This window comes from Sorex araneus, chromosome 3, assembly GCF_027595985.1.
Source record: "Sorex araneus isolate mSorAra2 chromosome 3, mSorAra2.pri, whole genome shotgun sequence".
NCBI lineage: Eukaryota > Metazoa > Chordata > Mammalia > Eulipotyphla > Soricidae > Sorex > Sorex araneus.
The window spans coordinates 100051288-100071758 of record NC_073304.1 but is presented as its reverse complement, the minus strand read 5'-3'; the positions used below and the strand labels follow the sequence as shown (position 1 = coordinate 100071758).

At 47.8% G+C, this 20471-nt stretch overlaps 1 protein-coding gene across 5 annotated transcripts in view; it reads left to right on the top strand.

Annotated features, from left to right (window-relative positions):
- NEO1 (neogenin 1) overlaps positions 1-20471 on the top strand; it is a 171301-nt gene that overhangs the window by 138905 nt on the left and 11925 nt on the right. For 3 of the 5 annotated variants that reach the window (XM_055130593.1, XM_055130592.1, XM_055130589.1), the window contains 12 exons: positions 919-1066; positions 3642-3752; positions 5079-5273; positions 6622-6717; positions 8586-8809; positions 8895-9033; positions 11479-11586; positions 12487-12681; positions 13362-13394; positions 16046-16114; positions 18998-19145; positions 19990-20228. In XM_055130593.1, the coding sequence (XP_054986568.1) occupies positions 919-1066; positions 3642-3752; positions 5079-5273; positions 6622-6717; positions 8586-8809; positions 8895-9033; positions 11479-11586; positions 12487-12681; positions 13362-13394; positions 16046-16114; positions 18998-19145; positions 19990-20228 (1705 nt within the window). The remainder of the gene's footprint in view (positions 1-918; positions 1067-3641; positions 3753-5078; positions 5274-6621; positions 6718-8585; positions 8810-8894; positions 9034-11478; positions 11587-12486; positions 12682-13361; positions 13395-16045; positions 16115-18997; positions 19146-19989; positions 20229-20471) is intronic. The other 2 variants (XM_055130591.1, XM_055130590.1) reach the window with 2 other exon arrangements.

Genomic DNA, 20471 nt, shown 5'->3' with positions numbered 1-20471 from the left:
CAGCAGCAGGGGGCCGAGTGATAGTACAGTGGGTGGGGCACTTGCCTTGCACAAGACCAACCATGGTTCCATCCCAGGACCCTGTATAGTCCCCCTGAGCACTGCCAGGAGTGATCCCTGAGTAAGCTAAGAGTAAGCCCTGAGCAGCACAGCCGGGGTTAGGCCCCCAGCCCAAGAGAAACAAAAAACAACTGGGAAAAATGCCGGGGGGGTTGTGATCTGCAACAACCAGTTGATCCCCCCCCTTTGACTCCCCTTTGAAGGATTTTAAATAGAAATTTTTTAACATCAGTTGTCCCAAAGAACTTTTACACTCATTAACAATTTGCTTCCTAACCCATGTGCCTCTGGCCTTATAATTTTCTTCTGAAACCTTTTCTGAGACTTTCTCAGCAGGTTGTCAATCCAGCATAAGACCGAAGAGCTGACGAGCCCGGAGTTTACTGTCCATGACATAATGTCCCTGTTGGGTCACCGGGTGTTTCTGTCATTAAAAAAGCAGCTCTGGGCACTCCCTTCCAGGTTGTCCACACACCCAAATGTGGAGTGCATTGCTCCTTCACTTTATGAGACTCTTATCTCTCTTTCCTCTCTCATATTTCAGAAGTTTCCAGAAGAAAACTGTAAGGTCAGAGACACATGGATTAGGAAGTAAATTGTTACTCAGTGTAAAAGTTCATTACCACCTCCACTTTGGGACAACTGACATTAAACTGTTTCTATCTAAATATGAGATAAATAATACTCATGAGGTAAATAAAACCATTTACCTCACTAAACTGAAGAAAAGGTTCTGCATGTTTATTAAACTTCTTGGTGAAATTCTGTCTGTCCTTCTTCTGTGGCGAATCAGAGTTAGACACTGAGCATTCAGGGCTTTTCTGTATTCTCTCTCCCCGCTACTCTCGTCTCCCTCAGAGCATCGTCATACACTGGCAGCCCCCTCCTCTGGCCACACAGAATGGGCAGCTCACTGGCTACAAGATCCGCTACCGAAAAGCATCTCGAAAGAGCGACGTCACCGAGACCGTGGTGGCCGGGAGCCAGCTGTCCCACCTGGTCGAAGGTAAGCTGCTCCCCGCACGGCATGACCTGCACATGCGCCAGGCTGGACCCGACAAGAGGGACTGAGAGCAGAGGGACTCTGGGTGGGGCACAAAGGATCGAACTCTGACAGGCGCTGTCTTCTCTGAGTGGTGTGACTGGGTTTGATTTTCATTCCTTTGCTTGTATGTCCCTAATTCTCCTGATTTTCTCCTTTACAGTAAGCCTGTCCCTGATCTCCCTTCCACTGTCCCCTCCCGCTTCCGGGTGGGAGCTTACTTCCGTGTCAGAATCCACAAGTCTATTTCCCTATGACGTTGTGACACATGCTTGGTTTCCGTACAGCCTGTGAGGGAGATCAGCCCCTCACTGCTGGCACATTCTGCTTAGCATGCCCCACACACACACACACCACCGCCCAAATCCATCCATGATGAATCAGAGACAACCACCCGTCACTCCTCTCATATGCTTTAAAGGATCATTCACCAAACCCAGGTTCAGCCTGTCTCCAGGCCAGGTCATGTGTATTCTCTCTCAGGTTCTCTGAGTTTCTGTTCCGTGCTGCGGGCCGAAGATTCCGTTGTTTGTTAGAGGGAGGCAGAGTCAGTGTCCACAACTCTTAGAGGACCTGTTCCAATCGCTGGTAGTTAAGAGCTCTAGGAATGTCCGCATGGCAGTCTGTCCGGGGGAGGCTGGGAGTAGCCCAGAGGGCTAGAGCTCGTGTCTGCACGTGGGAGCCCCAGGTTCCATCCCTGGCACCTTATGATCCCCCAAGAACTGCTGGAAGTGACCCCAGTACTGCCAGGAGTGGCCCCTGCACACCTCAGGAGACATTCCCTGTAAATGGTTAGGATAGTCATTGTTCACCTACCCATTTTGACACAATAAATAAATTGCTGTCCATATTGTAACTGTTAATATATGTAGGATTTTGTTGCCTTCAGTACTTTGATAAGTCACTTAGGTAATGAAATATGGAGGGTTACATAACAGAAGATTTATTGTTATATACTTATAGGCTAGGGCTGGAGCAATAGCACAGTGGATAGAGCGTTTGTGTTGCATGCAGCCGACCCAGGTTTGACTCCTCTGACCCTCTCGGAGAGCCCGGCAAGCTACCGAGAGTATCCCACCCGCACGCCAGAGCTTGGCAAGCTACCCGTGGTGTATTTGATATGCCAAAAACAGTAACAACAAGTCTCACAATGGACATGTTACTGGTGCCCGCTCGAGCAAATCAATGAGCAACGGGATGACTGTGACAGTGACTTATAGGCTAAGCAGCTAAGTTGCTAAATATACTTAGCCACATTTTCCATATAAAATCTTTTTTACTATGTTTATGGGGTGGCTCAAACAATAGAGATAACCTGATAGAGTTGAATCTTTGCATTCTTCTCTGGATTTTGATGTCTTTTTTTTTTTTTTTTTTGCTTTTTGGGTCACACCCGGCAATGCACAGGGGTTACTCCTGGCTCATGCACTCAGGAATTACCCCTGGCGGTACTCAGGGGACCATGTGGGATGCTGGGATCCGAACCTGGGTCGGCCGCGTGCAAGGCAAACGCCCTACCCGCTGTGCTATCACTCCAGCCCCCTGGATTTTGATGTCTTTTAAGACCCTGTCTTAGTTCCTTTATTTTAATTTTCTCATTATTTTTTATCTCTTTTGGCCTTTGCTTCCTCCAAAGTGGTCACATTTGGTGGTCTCTAAGATGCTTAAAGCTAAAAGGGAAAATAAGAAAAATACCCATAAGTAACTCAGAGAAGGGAACACCAAATAAAATGTGGTTGGAGGTCATGTGGGGGAAGGGTGAGGCGGGCGGAATACAGACTAGAGACTGAACACAATGGCCACTCAACACCTTTATTGCAAACCACAACACCTAATCAGATAGAGAGAACAAAAGGGAATTCCCTGCCATAGTGGCAGGGTGGGGTGGGGGGAGACGGGACTGGGGAGGGGGGGAGGGATGTTGGGTTTACGGGTGGTGGAGAATGGGCACTGGTGAAGGGATGGGTTATCGAACTTTGTATGGGGGAAGCATGAGCACAAAGATGTATGGATCTGTAACTGTACCCTCACGATGACTCTCTAATTAAAAATAAACTAATTAAAAAAAAAAAAAGAAAAATACCCATAAGGGGTCAGAGCCATAATACAGCAGGCAGGGCACTGACCTTGCATGTGTGTGACCAGCCTTGCATAGATCCTGGGCACCCCATGTGGTTCCATCAACCCACCAGGAGTAAACCCCAAGCACAGAGGCAGGAGTAAGCCCTGAGCACCACTGGGTGTAACCCCGCCCACCCCAATGCCCCCAAAAAATATTGTTTGACTTCTGGTAACTTAACACATTTGTTTTCCTCTGAGAGTATGTAAATTTCAGTCTCTAGAGGTTGGAACTCTTTTTTGCTGAATTTACTTATTGCTTATTTTGTATTAACTTTAAATGAACACTATCAGGATGGTAAAATGTGTACCAAGTTGGTGGATAAGGTATTTATTTAGTGAGAAATTGATCATGTTTGTTTCTCCAAAGCTCTTGTTTCAGCCTCTCTTTCTCTTTATCTTTCTAAATTTTGGATCTCAGGTCTCGATCGGGGAACTGAATATAACTTTCGAGTGGCTGCTCTAACCATCAATGGCACGGGCCCAGCAACTGACTGGTTGTCTGCTGAGACATTTGAAAGTGACTTAGATGGTAAGAACAAGAATCAGCAGGATAGCACCAGCAAGATACTGACTATAGCCAAGTGAGGCTTGCTGGGACGCCACCTGTGGGGAGGGGCGTATTGTTTACATTGGTAAACTTGAATGTACTGTATTGCCGAGAAGCCCACCAGCCCCACCGTGCTTCAGTGCATCAGCATCCTGCACCCCAGCTGGGGACCAGCGGCTGTCACCAAGATGGTAAACTCTAGTGGTTCTCAGCCTTTCTGCAGCGAAGTCCAGCAGAGACCTCTGGACAGCTGGCTGAAGACCACTGTCCTCGGACGTTTCTTGTGTTTGTGGCTTTTAGGGATCTGGTCCTTTACAGAGAACCAGAACTTATGAAGATGGTACAGGTCCTTTATGTCAGTCTTTTTTTTTTTAACCCAGGGCTAGGTAGATAGATGATGAAATATAAGACTTAGCCACACCACATAAATCCTGACTTTGTTTTAGAGTAACATTTCCCTTTTTCTTTAGTGTGAGCCCTTTAGCTCACCTGTTTATTCATTAACTCCAGGTGATTATGTGTGCCTACCTTTTTAAGGGACAGTAGCACTTCAGAGACAAAAATGTGGGCACTGGGGCTAGAGCAACATAGTACAGCAGGTAAGGTGCTTGCTTTGCATGCAGCCAACCTGGGTTTGATGCTCAACATTCTATATGGTCCTCCAAGCACCATGAGGAGTAATTCCTGAGCGTCCAACCAGGAGGAACATCTGGTATGGCCCCAAAAAACAAAATTAAAATAAAATTTTAAACTGTGGGTCCTTATTCTTGGTGTACTGACTTTTAAATTAAGTTAGCAACGTATGCCTTGATTACAAAAGATACTGTCTGCCATCATTTAAGTCAATTTACCAACTATTGACCCTTACCAGGTTACCTGGGGAATAAGTCATGGATGCTGCTCCTGCCCTGTGATTCCTGAGCACCTGTTGAGAGCAGTTGGTGCTCTGCCTCTCTTCACCTGGCAGACTCGGCGAGCGGGCTGTGGCACCAAGAGGAATGGCACTTGGTGTCTCTTTCTCCATTGGGCAGAAGTTCTTGGCATCTGTGTCTTCCCTTCCAAATGAGGTTTCGGCTCTTGGGCCTCGTTTGCCTTCCCAGAATACATGAAACAGTGCACCACACTTCACTGTACTGCCAGGTGCTCTCCAGACTTGGGGGCTTAACGGAAACCAGGTCCCAGGTGGCCACCAGGAGGCAGAGCGCCGTTCCCCAAGTATTCTCTGGCTTGAGAACCTGGCTTCTCAGCACTCGGGCTCGCGTGTTTGGAAGCCTGGGTCTCACCCTGCCCTCCTGTCTTCCTTCCCAGAAACCCGTGTTCCTGAAGTGCCCAGTTCTCTGCACGTCCGGCCCCTCGTTACCAGCATCGTAGTGAGCTGGACTCCCCCTGAGAATCAGAACATCGTGGTCAGAGGCTACGCCATCGGGTATGGCATTGGCAGTCCCCATGCCCAGACCATCAGGGTGGACTATAAGCAGCGCTATTACACCATCGAAAATCTGGGTATGTGTGCCATGAAGTAGCGATACCTGTGATTTCCTCTCTTTCGCTTTTTGTTGAGTGATCATTTAATTCTGTGTAGAAAGCTTTGAGAAGTAGTACAAAGAGGTTCCTTCACCCATATTCCCCAGAAGTTAACATTCTTCCACAGGTGCTTTATCTTTCTTTGCCTTCTTGTATGTACTTATTTTTCTCTCAGAACCATTACAGTAATTTGCAGATAAGCTACTCCTTTGCCTGTTAATACTTTAATGTCCGTTTCCTAAAAACAACTACATTTTCTAACATAAGTATCATCCTTAAAATCAGCAGCATTGGGAGACTATAGACTTTATTCCTATTATAGTCTCATTTATATTCCCTATAATGACAAAACCCCGCAGTTTCCAGGCCAGGATTTAATTACTGTTGTATTTAATTACTAGGCCTTGATGGTTTTCTTTTGTATGGAACAGTTTCTTGGTTTCTCACTGATAATCATGACTGGCATTTTTGAAAGCTGAGACCATTCATGTTCTATAGCACATCCCTCGTGTGATTTCATTCACTTTTCCTCATTGCATTCAACCTGTATGTTCTTGGTAAGAACAGTGTAGAAGTACTGTGTTCTTTGTAACGCATCATATCAGGAGACAGATAAGAGATTACTATTGGGGCTGTTATCTTTAATAAATAGGTTAAATTGGTAACTGCCATGTATTTCCACTATGGAAGTATTTTCCCTTCATAATTTGTACTTGGCGGGGAGATTCCTTACATATTTGGCGAATGTCTTATTTCTCATGAGTTCACTCACTAGTGTTAGTATCTTCAGTAACAGTTATTATATGGGCTCCCAGATGGTAGGTTTTAAACTTGTACTCATTTTCCTAAATCCTGAAAGAATCCACGTGATGGCGAAGTGAGGTTTGGGAGATCCTGGATCTGGAGAGTTAAGGGCCTCTCGGCAGTTTGTCTCCTGTGTCCCTCCTGGACATTGCCAGTCCCTCGTCATGTGGGCGGAAGAGGAATTGTTGAATTCCAGGCTCCACCTTTGCTGGGCTTTTAGCACATGAAGATTCTACGTACATATTTTGATCTCTAAGTCACCATTGAACCACAGACGGCTTAAGGTTCAGCCTCGCTCCTGGTAGTGACCACAGGCAGCTAATCCCAGACAGTTTTTCCTTTCCTGGGCATCGTCCTGCCATCTGCACTTCTCCCCACCTCACAAATAACCTGTGCAAAAAATTTCCTGAAGTCCCTCTCCCCTGACTTTCTCTGTATTAACTGTCATGCTCAGGAGCACTTGAGCTTTGAAATCCTCTGGCAAGGGTCTCTTCTGAGTGTTGCCACCCTCTCTTTCCTGCAGACCCCAACTCGCACTACGTGATCACCCTGAAAGCATTTAACAATGTGGGCGAAGGCGTGCCCTTGTACGAGAGTGCCGTGACCAGGCCCCACACAGGTAAGGTGGGTGGTCTCGGGCCTTGGCATTTCTTCAGCAGCTGGGGTGGGGTGTGACACAATCTGCCCCCTCCGTACCAGCGGAAGGGCAAGTGCAGGCTTCATCGGGAAAGTGGGCTTAGAAAGTCACTAAGTTGATTCCTTTTTTTTTAAATTTGGGTTTTGTTTCTGGGTCACATCTGGTGGCACTCAGGGACTACTCCTGCCTCTGTGCTCTCCCAGCAAAATTCAGGGGACCCCGTGGTTCTGGAGATCGAAGCAGGTGCAGCCCAGGCTCGGTCCACTGAGTTGTCACATCTCCTTGTTTTGCTTTACAAGAAAATATCAATTGTCCTGCCTCATAAACAGTGTTTGTAGATATGTAAGATGTGTTTCTGGTGTTTTAATATGTTAGGATCTAGAAGGCATTGTTTTGAGAGATTTAAAAGTAGTTCTTCGGGGGCTGGAGTGATAGCACAGCAGGCAGGGTGTTTGCCTTGCACACGGCCAACCCGGGTTCGATTCCCAACATCCCATATGGTCCCCCAAGCACTGCCAGGAGTAACCCTGTGTGTTGCTGGGTGTGACCCAAAAATAAAAAGAAAATTCTTCAGAGGCCAGAGAGATGGTGCAGGGGTTAAGGGGCTTGCCTTGCTATAGCGACCCCAGTTCAATCCCCAGCACCACATGATCTTCTGCACACTGCTAGGAGCGACCCCCAAGCAGAAGTGGGAGTAGCCCCCAAGCACACCCTATGGTGTGGTCCAGCTCCTTCAAAATTAATTTGGGGATGGAGAGTTAGTTCAGCGGGTAAGAAACTTGCCTTGCATGCCGCTGGCCCAGGTTGGCATTGGATCCTATGGCACTGCCTTAGAATCGTGGTTCTGACAGTCTTTGCCCTTGTTCTGGCATCTCTTTTGGTGAACGTGGCTGTTGCATTTAGCAGAGGACAGCGCACAAGCTCCCCTTCTGCCATATAAGTAACCTGACTTCTGAAGCATATGAAGGACTGGAGTGACAGGACAGCGGGTAGGGCTGTGCTTGCCTTACCTGTGGCCAACCCAGCATCCCACATCCCAGCATCCCATATGGTCCCTTAAGCCTGCCAGAAGTGATTCCTGAGTGAAGAGCCAGAAGTAGCCCTGAGCATCACCGGGTGTGCCCCCCCCCACCCCTCAAGAAAGCTTCTGAAGATTGTGCCCGTTAGTCCCAGGGTAAGCAGAGCATTTCCCGTATGGCGCTGGAGTTAATCAGTGGTTCGTCTCTGGCCCTCTGAAAAGGCAGCACAGATGTTCTCTCAGCGTATTCACGGTCTATCCTTGTGGAAGGGAAACCCCTGAGTTTCTTTTGCTAGATTTAGATGTGAGCCATATTGCTGTGCCTGCTTCCAGAACACTGACAGATCTGACCCTGACTCTGGGGTGTCAGAGACCCCCAAATTAAGACAGTCTTAGTCACCTCTGACTAAGATGAAGGATTCTGACCGCTAGGACCCTTGCATCTGCCAGCATGCATATTGACAACCCAGGTCTTAGAAATTCAGCCACCGGCACAGAAATGTCAAGCCATGAACTGCTTGTTCAGAAGTTAGATTCTTGGTTTTAAAAAGAAAATCCAATATGAATGTGTTAATCACTGAATTATCATTTTCAGACTTACCAGCAGAATATAGTAGAGATAGTTAAATACTGTTTCTCTGAATATGCTCCTGTTTTTCCCCCTCCTGAAAGAACAGAAGTAGAAATGTGGAATAATGGTCACCTATTAACTCTGGATTCTTTCTTTCTCTCCATTTCTCACCTTTCATTTCATTACATTACCCTACATTTCCCTTTTATTTCTGTTTATGTTAAAAATGCCACTTCCCTTCTTTAATTACGTTTCACCCAGACACTTCTGAAGTTGATTTATTTGTTATTAATGCTCCGTACACCCCAGTGCCAGATCCCACCCCCATGATGCCTCCCGTGGGCGTCCAGGCGTCCATCCTGAGTCACGACACCATACGGATTACCTGGGCGGACAACTCCCTGCCCAAACACCAGAAGATCACAGATTCCCGCTACTACACGGTCCGCTGGAAAACCAACATCCCAGCTAACACCAAGTACAAGGTACTGGAACTTTCCCTCTGGCTGAGAAACGCTAATTATTGGTATGTTTCGTTGGCTCTAACGTTTCCAATTCCTTGGTTTCCAGAATGCAAATGCCACAACTTTGAGTTACTTGGTGACTGGTTTAAAACCAAATACACTCTACGAATTTTCTGTGATGGTCACCAAAGGCCGAAGGTCCAGCACATGGAGTATGACAGCCCATGGGACCACCTTTGAATTAGGTATGATTTCATGTCCTAATTATGTGTCTAGGGCCTTCCTTCTCTCTCAAGGCATGCAAGCCGAGTGGAAGTCTGTGCCGACATTTGTCACATCTCAAGTAGGAAATCTCAGCTGTTCCACTCACCCCAGAAAGGAACTGCAGAGAGTTGAGTGTGTAAACTGCACACAGAGAGAGACAGCAGGCAGCATTCAGTGCTTTCCTGTCATTGTGAAAATCATATTAAGAATATACTTTATTTGCTTGTTTCTGTAGGGTAACATTTCTCCTATTTAAATGAGGTCGGATTCCCTCTGCCTTTCCTAACGTGTAGGTGATTGTGAAGGTGGGGGGGACGGTCGGAAAGTTCAAGGTAAATCATAAAGCACTGTATAGATGTAATTGATTATCGCCATTTTTCCTGCTTGATTGGGGAAATTCAACAGATGACATTGCATGCCTTCCACCGCTGACAGTGCCGTATTTGATAAGAGCCGAGCTTGTCAGGGACCCTCGAGCTTGGGTCATGCAAAGATTAATACAGTGTCTTGGACGACTTCCCCTTGGAGCATCCTTCAAGCTTTAGTCTGTAAACATGGAAGGGAAAAGACAGAAGAGCAAATGAAAGGGAAAGCAGGCTGCCTGGGTGGGGGGTCGGTTTGTCCGGCTCACTGTCCACCTGCCCATCACCTCTTGTGCAGTGGGAGTCAGTGACCTCCAATTTCCCTCTTCTTGTCTATACAGATAATGAGGAATTGGAGTTTGTGCAGCCTCCCTAGGTCGGCCTTGACCCTGATGTCTTTTTGTCTTCTTGCTGCTATAGATCAGAATGCCCTCAGAGAAAGATTGGCTTTGAAGAGCTGGCAGCCGTTCACAAAGCCTCACTAACCCTGTCGCTTGCTTTCTTTGCCAGTTTCCGGCATTCAGATTTACTGTAATCCCAGCCCATTGGCCTGTTCGTGGTACTGTCTCCCTTTTTGCTCGCACTGCACCAGGCTTCCTTCCATTTACACTGGGAAAATTCCAGAATTTTAAGACGCGACTAATCAATTTAAGAATGTACTTTATTTGCCTGTTTCCAGTGGTAACATTAAAAGTTTGCAGCCCGATCGTGGAAATGCAAGAACTGCACCTGCATTTCTATTTTGTTTTCTTGTTCTATAAAACATTTTATCTCAAACGGTTGACTGTTTTCAAGTAAAACTTAACAATAACACCTACAAATTCATAAATAATTTTATTATTTGGAAGGATTTTTCAAATACCATGTTTGGTCTGGAGAACCAGTGATAACAAGGGGGGAGTTATTTATACTTACATACACTCTGACAGAGAGGCCAGGAAGATAGTGCACAGAGCTGGAGTGTGAGCCTCACCAGGCACAGTTCTAGGCTCCACCTGGGGCACTGAGTGCCCCTGCCTGCCCCAGCACTGCCAGGTAGGGACCTGATGGTACCCAGTACCTCTGGGTGGCCTGAGCAGCCATCAGCGCTGCATTACCGAGCCTGAGCATGAAGCAGTTGGGCCATATCCATCTTACCAGACTGAGTACCACAGGCATGCCAGGACCCTCAGGCACTGCTGAGGAGAAACCCCTTCTCCTCCAAACAGACATTCTGTATATTTTTTTTGCTTCTTGGGTCACATCCAGCGATGCACAGGGGTTACTCCTCGCTCTGCACTCAGGAATTACCCTTGGCAGTGCTCAGGGGAACATATGGGATGCTGGGGGATACTGGGATTCGAACCTGGGTTGACCCCATGCAAGGCAAACGCCCTACCCACTGTGCTATCGCTCCAACCCCACATTCTGTATATTTATAGATATATAATATCAAGGGCCAGAGAGGTAGTACAGCATGTAGGGTGCCCACTACCACGTATGGTTCCCCCAGTACCACCCTGAACACAGAGCCAGGAATAAGCATCACAGAGTATGGCTCAAATATCAGAACAATAAAAGACACAATAAATAAATATAATCAGAGTGCAGGGAAGGTGATTCCATTTTAGGTGATTATATAACTTCTTTTTTTTCCCAGTAAAGTTGTCTATAATTTTCCCTGATCTGTAAAGCAGGGGGCGTGATCATATGTATACATACCTTTTAAGGTGCTGTATATATTTAGTGGGATTGCCCGTGTAATGCCTGACATATTCTAGTAGCTGTTTGGTAGCTACAGTAGTTACTGTTTAGTTTTCCTATCCATCTGTCCTGTATATCTTTGATGCCACCCCCGCCCACCAGACAAGTTGCTGTATTCTCTAATATGATAGTTTATCTTTGGTCTTTGCATATTTTTTGAGCGGAGATATTTATAGGTAAGCTGTGAGTTCTTTGAAGCTGAAAAACAATCTTTTTTGCTTTTGTTTTGTCCCTTTATTCTGCCTTATAAATGGAAAGCATTGAGGAAATGGTGAATTAAGTTGAAGCGGACAGAATTATAAACGCATTGTTATTTTGCAGTTCCTACTTCTCCACCCAAGGACGTGACAGTTGTGAGTAAAGAGGGGAAACCTAGGACCATCATTGTGAATTGGCAGCCGCCCTCTGAAGCCAATGGCAAAATTACAGGTAAGAGGCCTTTTGGAGGGCTGGAGCAATAGCACCGCGGGTTGAGTGTTTGCCTTACACGTGACTGACCTAGGTTCAATCCCCAGCATCCCATATGGTCCCCCGAGCAATGCCAGTAGTTCCTGAGTGCAGAGCCAGGAGAAACCCGAGTATCACTGTGAGTGGCCCAAAAAGCAAAAAAATCCTTTCGTGTGTCTGTTCCCTGCTCCCTGCTGGTGGTCTTTGTGTCATTTTGGGGGGCTGTAGGTTTACTCTAACTTAAAATAATTAAGAATGACTTGACTTAAATTACATTTGACTACAGTAACTAGGAATAATGCAGTGCATTTTTGCTGAGGTTATGTAGACTTGTGGTGTGGCTCTTCCAGCTTCATCCTTGGGGATTGAGTGCCCCCTAGTGGAATATCAGATGATCTTTCACCACATCTGGAAGGACTCCGGTACTGTCCACCTCTTGAGAGGTTTTCCCCCGGGAAGTTGCATTGGTCAGAGCTAAAATAGCATTCCAAGCTATTACCTTTTTTCCCAAACTGCATTACTTTGTGAGCTCTTGAAGGATACATTTTCAGATATTAAGATCATGAAATAATTGAACTTTCTTCTTTATATGATTACTTAGCTGCTCCATACGTAACCCATTTTTCTCTTAAATACCTTTAAATACTGCTCCTTTTTCTCTTAAATACGTTTATTCAAATGTGATGTCTATAAAATTGGAAACATGGTAATGTCAAAATGATTATTTTTCTGTTATTATACTTTGTTCTGCATCTTTACCGTGTTCTTCTTTAAAAAAAAAAAATAAGCAACTGGCTCTGTTTATCCTATAACATCCTTGACTTCCTGATTACGCAAAAGAAATAGAAATAACATTTTTTCCCCATAAACTCCCTTGGGCAGGTTACATCATCTATTACAGCACTGACGTGAACGCAGAGATCCACGACTGGGTCATTGAGCCGGTGGTGGGGAATAGGCTCACTCACCAGATCCAGGAGTTAACCCTTGACACGCCGTACTACTTCAAAATCCAAGCCCGGAACTCCAAAGGCATGGGACCCATGTCCGAAGCTGTCCAGTTCAGAACGCCTAAAGGTAAACCTTCCCAAAACAGGGTTTCATTCTCTTTCCTTAGTAGGGCTAAGCGTACACATGGCATTTTAGCTGTGAGGCTGTGGATAATAGGAAAAGCCCTGATGATGAGCTAATGGCCACAGTGTAAAGATCTACTTCAAAGTGACCCCTCCTGCACCCACTCACCCCAAACCTATGGTCCTGCGGTTGTTGGCCTGTACACCTCACAGGCCAGGGAAGTTTGGTTCTCGTCTGTTCGAGACAGAACAGTTGCAGACAGATCGAAAAGTTCCCGCCAGTCAGAGCAGATCAGAGGCACGCACGTCTCAGCTTCCCACTAAGCGTGAGTTTGGGGATGGTTCTCTCCTGCTACATGTAGGCCTTGGTCCAGAAAGACTTACACACAGGCCTCCAGAGAGAGAAAGAGACAGGCAGGGCCCTTTTAAGAAAATTCTGCCCAGGAAAGTGAATTTCTGTTGAATCTGAGTGAGGTTAGGAATAAAAATCAGTCCAGGGCTGAGGATGGAAATACAGGGATGAACGGTGAGGATTTCTTCCTCATGCGTGCTCAAAACAAGACTCAAGTTTGTTTGAAAGTTTGTGGGGGCTTTATTTTTTTCCTTTAAGATTTCTGCCTGTCCCGTCTTCAAAGCTTGTGACCCTTGCTCTTGTGTTTTTCTTCCCTGTGCTTGGCCTGTTAGCGGACTCCTCTGATAAAATGCCTAATGACCAAGGTAAATGAGTCACACGGCCTTTCTCTCTCTGCTCTCTCTTGTGACCTATCACTAGCTTTTTGTTGTTTGGTTTTTGGGATTTTTTTGTTGTTGTTGTTGTCATTTTCCTGAAAATTAGCACCAGGTCTTTAAAAACATGCATCTATTGGCCAAAGTGGAGTGGAGTTCATGTTTGTGGCATTTGGGGTATCTGAAAAGCTGGGGGATCTATTTAGGACCTCAGTTGACCAAAGGGGAAAACCAAGTCAGGCCAGCCACATTCCGCAGCTGTGAGAGATTGGCCTTACCTTCGGAAAGTGGGGGTCAGCCTGTGTGCTATAATACTGAAAATCTACAAAATTCTCCAACCATGATGGGTGTTGGGGCCAAGATGAAAAAAACCTACCAGCTTTCAAATGTATAGCATCCTGGGTTTTGTTAGTAAACCGTAACGAAACATGGTAATAACATGCAGTCTGGACACTCGACAGTAATTTACACATGGTGATTTCTGCCTCAAGTTAATACCTGTTTTCTCCACTAAGAAAGAGCAGTAAAAGTAATTTTAATGGTAGTTTTCCTGGTTTAAAAACACAGACACAGAAGGGTGTGCATGGAGAAATAGTGCAGGCTTAGGGCACTCTCCTTGCACATGTCGGTCTGGGTTAGATGCCCCAACCCCGGCACCACATCTGGTCCCTAAACCCGCCAGGAGTGATCGCCAAGCTAGTGCAGAGTCAGGAGTAAACCGTGAGCACAGCTCGGTGTGGTCAAAAAAACAAAAGGGAGGGATGGGGAGGAGAGAGAGAGACGTTTCTGGGTGTCTGGACTTTGGTGAGGGAGGGTCGGAAGGGTGTTTGGAGGCACTGCCATGGGGAACTGCAGACATGCTTGGGGACAGCACCCTAACCATGGGCAGAGGTCTGACTTGACCATGAGAATGAAAAAGAACACTTGTCTAAAGAGTGATGAATGTTCTGGTGGTTCTCCCCCAACTTCACTCAGAACCAGGGTGTAAGTCGCCACAGCAGCACCACACGTGCTCTGGCATTTGAGATTCCTTACCCAAGTTTATTCTGATGTTTCATTAGTGCTTGTAATGTCTTGCTTTTAATTCAGAGGGGGAGAAAAAAATGTTAGAAAGTACAGGAGTTGAACCAGAGAGCTGGTTTGTTGACCAGTGGTGTTTTCGGCAGTTACGTACACAGTCTGATTCTCTGGATGCAGCTCACTGTGGCTTGCCTGGTAACTAAGCACATTTCAAAGTATTCCAGCACAGCAGCTAGAGAGGACAACCGAGAGAAATCCATGTGTGGCATTTGGGAAGAATAATAGCAAAAGAAATCATGGGATCAGGTGATTAAAGTATGGACAATAGAAAAGGGGTCAGGGATTTGCAAGTTAAAATCTAAAATATTCCCTTTAGATACCCCAATGTGTCTGTGCACTTTGGGAGTTTTCAGCCCCTGGAAACACATCTCTCAGTTGAATAAACAAATCCAGAAGCCTTCAGGTCTTACTTTCTTTCACTTCCGCTAGGACTGATCATTGACAGAAGGCCTTGACGTGTGCGCTGCTGCTGGTCAGAAGCAACACAGTCCAGCTTTGTATCTGTAGAAATCATTCACTTATAAACGTATTCCAAGGCTTCACGCTCTCTTCCTCGGTTAAGGGAGCTACTGGGCTCTTCCCTAGAGGCATTATGCTTGTAACAATAGCAGCTAGCATTCATTGAAAAATTACTGTGTGGCAAGCAGTATGTAAAATATTTTATATCTTATGGGGTAAAGTCTTGTAAGGGAGGAAAACCAAGCCCAGATGGAGCCTGCCCTGAAGTGGAGGCAGTCTGCGCTCAGCCCTCGGGTCCTGTCACTCTGCCCTTCTTTCAGTGCTCTGCTCTGCAGGCCGCCCCGCGCCTGGGGTGAGGACTGACTGACCGCCGTGGCTGAGTTGCATTTTCTAAGCAGCTTTTGCCATAAATGTGAAGAACAGAGTTCAAAACCATATTACAGATCTGTCTTTTAAAAGCCCCACACCCTGACGGCTGTGTGCTCCAAGGCCTGCCTCAGGCTGGCGCCTGCCTTCTGTTCTGGGTCAAGAGCCTGTCCTTCAGGAGCGACGCAGGGGAAGGCTTCATGTTGCTCCTATCATTTACGTGACCAAGTAAGGACGGGGAGCCCAGTATTTGCCTCCCTGCTCCTGCTTGGGGCAGCTCTGTACTGGGGGAGAGAATTCCACAAGTCCTGCCTCCTACAGGGCCAACCCCGTCCCTGGAGCCCTGTTGAAGTCAACCTCACCAGCCCTCGGGTCCTGTAGAGAAGTTGCTTTGACCATGATTCCTAGGAGCATTCCCCCATTCGCTGTGCTTGATCTAGGGGCACAGGTCTGTCCCTGGAGTGCAGACAGTCTGGTCACATGCTAGGTCCAAGTCCGGAACACCCGTGTCATCGCCAGCCTCTCAGATGCCTCATTTCACGGACATGGCGCCTTGCTTTTACTTTGCCAGCCAGGCTGTTTCCACCTGCTGTTTACCTGCTCCTTTGTTTTCTCATGGGCAAAGTCGATCGGGTTTTTTGTTTGTTTGTTTGTTTTTTGGTAGAATCATGTGCTGTGAAGTAGACACGGCGCTCCAAAGTGCTGGGCCCTTACTGACATGATTTCTTCTCCTCCAGCCTCAGGGTCTGCCGGAAAAGGGAGTCGACTTCCTGACATCGGACCCGACTACAAACCTCCGATGAGCGGTAAAGCCTCCCTGTGGTGCGGTGGGCCGGCGGGGGCACGCAGCATTCTGCCCGAAACCTTGAAATGTCTTTCATCTTTGGCTTGTACACCGTGGGTTGTGTTGTGGCATGTGACACCATTCGTAGGCGTTCAGCACTTCCTGACAAACGTTTGCCGAAATACTACAAATCCAGTCATGTATATGATCTAGAAATAAGATGGTTTCTCCGAAAATCAGGTTGATTTTAAACAAAGTACGCTTTTACTTTCAGAATTAAGTCACCTGGAATAAGCTAGCTAATGTGATTGTGAACACGTAGAGCACTCGCCTTGCACACGGCCGACCCTGTTTGATCCCCAACACCCCAGATGGTCTCCCAAGCCCCTCCTGGACTGATCTCTAAGCGTTAAGCAGGAGGAAGCCCTGGGCACCGCTGGGTATGGCCCCCATAAGACTCCACTGAATGAGTATCGCCATCCTCCCCAAGCAAGCAAAGAAACCCTTTAAAATCACAGATCTCTCCCTCCTCTACTTACAGTAGTGTTTTCAGTCTGCTGACAGGCCGGTTAAAACCGGCCTGGGGGCTAAGAAATGGGAGCTTTAGCCTACAGGTGTCATGTTTAAGGTATCTGATGCTGCCAGTACACCGTGGTTTTGGGTGCTAACCCATTGCCTTCCTCTGATGGGGGAATGTGACAGAGCCTGGGCTGGGAGTGAGGGAGTGTGGCCCAGAAGCCGAGGCCACAGTCTGGGGCAATGAGGCTTAATGACTGGGCCCCTGCTCCCTGGGGCAGCTGGCTCCAGCTGAGGAAGGGGCTTTCAGCCCGCTCAGCTATCAGAGCTCACACCTCCTAAGAGGAGAATTTCCCCCACCCCCAATTCTTTTCCTAGAAAGCCCAGTATATTCTCCTTTTATTGACCCCAATTCCATAGTCCTTTCCAAGTATGAAACTGACACTTTATTGAACATCAATATGCAGCATTGGTTTACACTGATGGATGAAAACTGACCAAGCCACATGTAGAAGCAGCAGCTCTTAGCCATAGATGTAACTGATAGCGTGCCCTGTGCAACCTGGATCCCAAAGTTGGGAGATCAGCTAATCCTGTTTTATGAAAGGGATTTCCACAGTAAAGATGGTTTGAAGTAGATCCTAAGTTTGTAAATATATGAGGATCGCTTCGGGAGCTCTTCTGAAACCACTTCCTTCCTGGTCGGAATTTCTTCGTCAGTGCCCCAGACTTGAGGGGGGGCGGGGGACTCCTTGAAGCACTTTAGAGGCCAGGCTCATCAGTTCATGGAGACAGGAAGGACACCAAGTGTCTGTTTAGATGTGCGTGGAGGTTGGCTTTTTCCTGTTTTATAGTATGGACATACATCACTTTAGTAATGAAGAAAGCAAAGAACTAAACTCAGATAAAAGAAAGAACACTGACAATAGCCTTTCCCTCCAGTCCCTCTAAAACAGCTCATCACTCTATCGGATTCTCTCATTTTATTCTTTTCAGTCTTAATTACTAATTTTTTTAATGTTTATTGTCTACCTCTTTTTTTATTAATTGAATCACTGTGAATTACAAAGTTATGAAGATATTTATGATTGGGCCTCAGGCGTACAATGTCCCAGCACCAGTCCCTCCACCGGTGTCCCCAGTTTCCCTCCTGCCCCTCAGCCTGCCTCTGTGGCGGGCACTCCCCCCGCCCCTTTGTCCTCGTGATCCTTTCCCTGTCCTATCCCCACACCGTGCCCCAGTGCAAGCTTCCTGCTGAAGACCAGCATTTTGGCTCATCATTTCTATGGCCGTTGGGTCTCTGCCATCCCCCTGTGAAGTTTCTGTACCTCGGACACCTGAGAGGTCAACCTGACTTATTTTACTCTCCCTCTGGCTGATGGCCCTGAGCTGACACTCCCCAGGCCCATGCACAGAGTGGCGGGTTGCATGACTCCATCTTTCCTCTCATGCCTGTCCCTCTTGCTTCCCAGCATCCATGAGTCCATTACCCTCTGCTCGATTTCTCCCGGGTACCTGAAACCCACCGCGCATGGCCGGCTCTCAGTAGCTGGTTTCCAAGTTCGTGCCCCTGTATGAAACAAGACTTTTAGTAGTGTGGGAGCCTCCCCAGGAGAGCTGCAGGCCCCCAGAACAAACCTGGCCAGGCTTGGGGCCACCAGGACTGCACCAGTGAAGGTGGGGAGGGTGGGGGAGCCGCGTATGGTGCCACCGGTAGACCCAGGGCCCTGCTCATGCCAGGATGCACTTAGCCTTTTGAGCTCGCCTCATCCCCTGAACGTATGTTTTCCTGAATGTGAATAAGAAGATTAATTCTGCATAGACTAGTTGCTTGGTGAATTCTACCCGCACGGCAGAGCCTGGCAAGCTCCCCGTGGCGTATTCAATATGCCAAAAACAGTAACAAGTCTCACAATGGAGACGTTACTGGTGCTCGAGCAAATGGATGAACAACGGAAGACAGTGTTACAGACTAGTTGCTAAACCAGAGGCTGTTTCAAATAAAATATTGTGATCTTAGGCATCAGTAGGTTAGAGAAAACTTTTGCTGTCTTTAAACGGACATGTGAAAGAATAGTTTTGAAATGCAACAAGGTGATTTGCAGAGGGTAGTTTCCCAAGATGAGTGTGTGAGACACCAGCAGGCCCTTTGTTGCCCAGGGAGAGCAACAGTCAGTACAGCTCGAGACGCCGGGCCGGGCCCCACCAGCGCAGCGTGTCCCCGCAGTGCACACGCTGGCGTGTTCAGCATCTATCGAGACACGTTCAAATAAGGCGCGTGACAGAGCAGCTCCCACTGAGTGTCTGCATCCCGGGCAGGTTCCGCCGCCACCTGTGTGCGCGTGTTTCGTTCTCTAACGTGAGCCGACGTGCCCCTTTCCCTCTCTAGGCAGCAACAGCCCCCACGGGAGCCCCACATCGCCCCTGGACAGCAACATGCTCCTGGTCATCATCGTGTCTGTGGGGGTCATCACCATCGTGGCAGTCGTGATCGTGGCCGTCTTCTGCACCCGCCGCACCACCTCTCACCAGAAGAAGTAAGGGCTCCGCGGCACCCACGGGCTTTCCGGCCTTCTTGGCATCTAATATAACTCCTATATTTGGAGTTGTGCACGGAGTGAAAATATTTTTAATGCATATTTCAGTTGGGGGGCGGGATCATACCCTGCCATGCAGAAATTACTCCTAGCAGTGCTCAGGGGAACAGGTGGAGTGCCAGAGTCGAACCCGGGTAGGCTGCGTGCAAGACAAGTGCCTTGCCCACTGTACTGTCTCCCGCCCCCTGCTTTTTCATACTTTTTAAGGAAATGCAACATGTGTTTTGGTCAGGGTCCGGGCAGGAAAGTGGTGGGACCCCCAACAGGAAGAGCTTAACGACCGAACAGAGGTTGAGATGGGGATTGGGCACATCCACCAGGGACTTTCAGGACCAGCCGCAAGGTGGGCCACTGTCCCCCTGGGACTTCGAAGGGCAAAGGTGTCTTTGGAGAAGAGAGAGAGGGCTGCATCCAGAGATGTGGGGCAGGAGAGAGTCCTGAGTCTCTGCACGTGTCTCTAACCTAGCGGGAGCGGGCAGGAGAAGGTCCCTCTAGAAAACAGACCCTGCCAGGCCTGTCCCACCAGAAACAAGGATCAGGGTGGCTGGGGGCCACCCCATGGAGCACTCCCCGTGAGCACAGAAGCGGGGGCCGGATGCCCAGTGAGAAGGACAGAGCCTAAGTTCACACGGGTCATTTTAGCCTGGGTCAGCCACGTGTAAGGCAAGCTCCCTCCCCACGCTGCTGTCACTCCAGCCCCCCAAAGGGCGGTTTATATCTTTTAAGCCAGAGGGTGAAACTAAGAGGGTTACTTGGCTAAAACATCCTCTTCGTCTTGTGCCAGGAAACGAGCAGCTTGCAAGTCCGTGAACGGCTCCCACAAGTACAAAGGGAACTCCAAAGACGTGAAGCCGCCAGACCTCTGGATCCACCACGAGAGACTGGAGCTGAAGCCCATCGACAAGTCTCCAGACCCCAACCCCATCATGACCGACACGCCGATCCCCCGGAACTCTCAGGACATCACGCCTGTCGACAACTCCATGGACAGCAACATCCACCAAAGGCGGAACTCCTACAGAGGTGCGGGTGGCTCTCTCCCCAGACGCCGGGAGACTCTTTCATTTCTAGTCATTTTCCATTCTTTAAGGTTCCTTAAGTGGGCGAGGCCTGTCAGAAGTTGAGTTTAAGTGATACAGATTCAGGCCAGCAGCTTGCCGGCAAGGGGAGGTTCAGGCCGCCTTCTAGGGCTCCCATGTCCCTTCCAGCATCAGCAAGCTGCGATCAAACCTGTGGGCCATCCTAGCTCACATCTTCCTGGTTCGT